The 2,850-nt window shown below is 39.3% G+C and overlaps 1 protein-coding gene across 2 annotated transcripts in view; it reads left to right on the top strand.

Moving 5' to 3' along the window:
* DNAH7 (dynein, axonemal, heavy chain 7) overlaps nt 1-2,850 on the top strand; it is a 384,437-nt gene that overhangs the window by 213,650 nt on the left and 167,937 nt on the right. For both annotated transcript variants that reach the window (XM_011997181.1, XM_011997180.1), the window contains exon 31: nt 1,696-1,845. In XM_011997181.1, coding sequence (XP_011852571.1) covers nt 1,696-1,845 — 150 coding nt within the window. The remainder of the gene's footprint in view (nt 1-1,695; nt 1,846-2,850) is intronic.

The following is a 2,850-nucleotide window of genomic DNA, read 5'->3' as shown; positions in this document are numbered from 1 at the left end:
GGTGGGCGGATCACAAGGTCAGGAGATTGAGACCAACCTGGCTAACACGGTGAAACCCCGTCTCTACTAAAAATACAAAAATTAGCTGGACATGGTGGCGGGCGCCTGTAGTCCCAGCTACTCAGGAGGCTGAGGCAGGAGAACGTCGTGAACCCAGGAGGCGGAGCTTGCAGTGGGCTGAGATCGTGCCACTGCACTCCAGCCTGGGCAACAGAGCCAGAAGATTACTATTCTTCTGGGAGTGGTGGCTCTTTCCTGTAATCTTGACCCTTTGGGAGGCCAAGACAGGCAGATCACTTGAGCCCAGGAGTTCTAGACCAGCCTGGATAAAATGGTGAAACCCTGTTCCTACTTTTAAAAAGCCCAAAAACTTAGCTGGGTGTGGTGGCATGTGCCACGTATAGTCCCAGCAACTCAGGAGGCTGAGGTTCAGAGAGGACCACTTGAGCCCAGGAGGCGGAGGCTGCAGTGAGCCGAGATTGCGCCACTGCACTCCAGCCTGGGTGACAGAGTGAGAGCCTGTCTCAAAAGAAAAAGAAAAAAAAAAAGCTTAATATTCTCACCATTTTTTTTCCCCCGTTTGGTAGTTTGTGTCCCAAGCTCGGGAGTGCCAGGCAGAAGGCAATGTTAGAAAGAGTTGAACTTGTTATGTTTTTATGTATAAAGAATAAATGATTGCCAATAGGTGGAGCACAGAGGATTTTTAGGGGAGTTAAAGTGTTCTGTTTGGTACTATAATGGGGGATAATGATACCACACACTTGGCAAAACCCGTATAATTATGCAACACAAAGAGTGAACGTTTAGTGTAAACTGTGGACTTTAGTTAATAGTAATACATCAATATGAATTCATCAGCCGTAACAATTTACCACACCAATTCAGGATGTTAATAATCAGGAAAACTGTTGTGTCTGGGTGGTGGAGAGAGTATCTGGAATCTTTGTACTTTCTGCTGAATTTTTCTGTAAGCCTTTTTTTAAAAAGCCAATTAATTAAAAAAAAAAAAAAAAAAGCTTATGTCCAAAGGGCATTAATGTCTCTTATAATGCCATAGACCAGCTTTCAGGGTTTTGGGTAAAATTGACAATTTATCAAACTTAACTTTTTCACTCCACAAGAAATAGCTATTTCTCTGTATTTAGATCTTTTAATTTTCTCTCAGAGGTTGTTTTGTAGCAGTCAGCAAATTACAGTACATGGGCGAAATTCAGCCCCAAGCCTTTTTTTGGAATGCCAATAAACTTAGAATAGTGTTAACATTTTAAACATTTGTTAATTTAAAAAAAAGAAAAACATAGAAGAATATGTGGCGGACCATATGAAACTTGCAAAGCCTATAATATTTACCATCTTATCCTTTACAGGAGAATTTGCCAACCTATTTTGTAGTTTAGGAAATATAGATCTTGCACAACATTTGCTAATTTCTCCCTAAGTATGTCGTGAGCTTTTAAATACTATTGTGAATGTTTTTTAAATTTTATTTTTCAGTTGTTCATTAGCATTGTGTGTAGATAATACAATTGATTTTATATATTGACCTTGTATGCTGGAACCTTGTCAAATTCACTACTTACTTCTGACACTTTCTTTGTAGATTCCTTAGGATTTTCTATATACACAATAATGTTTTCTATGAATAAAGACAGTATTCTTTGCATAAAAAATGTTTGATTTTTTTTTTTCATTAAGGGGCTAATGGAAGAAAACAGAGTTCAAATAACTGTTTTAAATCCTAAGTCTGTCACCATGGGCCAACTGTACGGACAGTTTGATTTAGTGTCCCATGAATGGTCCGATGGGATCCTTGCTGTCAGTTTTAGAGCATTTGCTTCTTCAGTGGTAAGTTCTAACATTTTCACATGTATATCTTAAAGGGTTAAGATATTTATTTCTGACAAATTTCTTTTTTCCAAGCAAACTAATTGTATATATAAATTAAGATATTTATTTAAAACACAGTACTGGATATTCTAGCAGTATTTCTGTGAAAAAATAAAATGTCAGCACCTACAAAAATGCCAGAGACCAAGCTCCTTTGCCCTGGAGGTATACAGAAGAGAGGGTGGGAAAAACAAAAGGACAGGACAAAGTATTTCTGGTTATTTTCTCTGAAGTGAGATGAACTAGAGAACATCTGAATGACTTGATCCTTTTGCCTCTTCAGTAATGTTCTTCCTTCACCCACTCTTTGGGCTGCTGCTATTGTCATGCCCGCTAATTGTTAGATACACACCAATGCTTAGAGAAGAAATTGCACACCTTTGCAAAATGATGTCTTAAAGTTCCCACACTTTTCCTTTAGCATATTAGGAAGACAATGACTGCCTTGTGGAAAGCAGAGGAGGTAAGTGGAATGCTGGTTGCCACTGGCTGTGAATGGAGAGTGGGCACTTACCTACTCCTGGCTTATTCTGCTGCCCACCCTCATGAAAAGAATCCACAGACCAATGCATGTTTACTTGGTTGCCATATTTTATTTTATTTATTTATTTTTTATTGTACTTTAAGTTCTAGGGTACATGTGCACAACATGCAGGTTTGTTACATATGTATAATTGTGCCATGTTGGTGTGCTGCACTCATTAACTCATCAGAACCCATCAACTCGTCATTTACATCAGGTATAACTCCCAGTGCAATCCCTCCCCACTCTCCCCTCCCCATAATAGGCCCCGATGTGTGATGTTCCCCTTCCAGAGTCCAAGTGATCTCATTGTTCAGTTCCCACCTATGAGTGAGAACATGCAGTGTTTGGTTTTCTGTTCTTGAGATAGTTTGCTGAGAATGATGGTTTCCAGCTTCATCCATGTCCCTACAAAGGACATGAACTCATCCTTTTTTATG

Source organism: Mandrillus leucophaeus, unplaced genomic scaffold (genome assembly GCF_000951045.1).
Source record: "Mandrillus leucophaeus isolate KB7577 unplaced genomic scaffold, Mleu.le_1.0 Scaffold532, whole genome shotgun sequence".
Classification (NCBI taxonomy): Eukaryota; Metazoa; Chordata; class Mammalia; order Primates; family Cercopithecidae; genus Mandrillus; species Mandrillus leucophaeus.
This window is presented reverse-complemented; position numbering and strand designations above follow the sequence as displayed.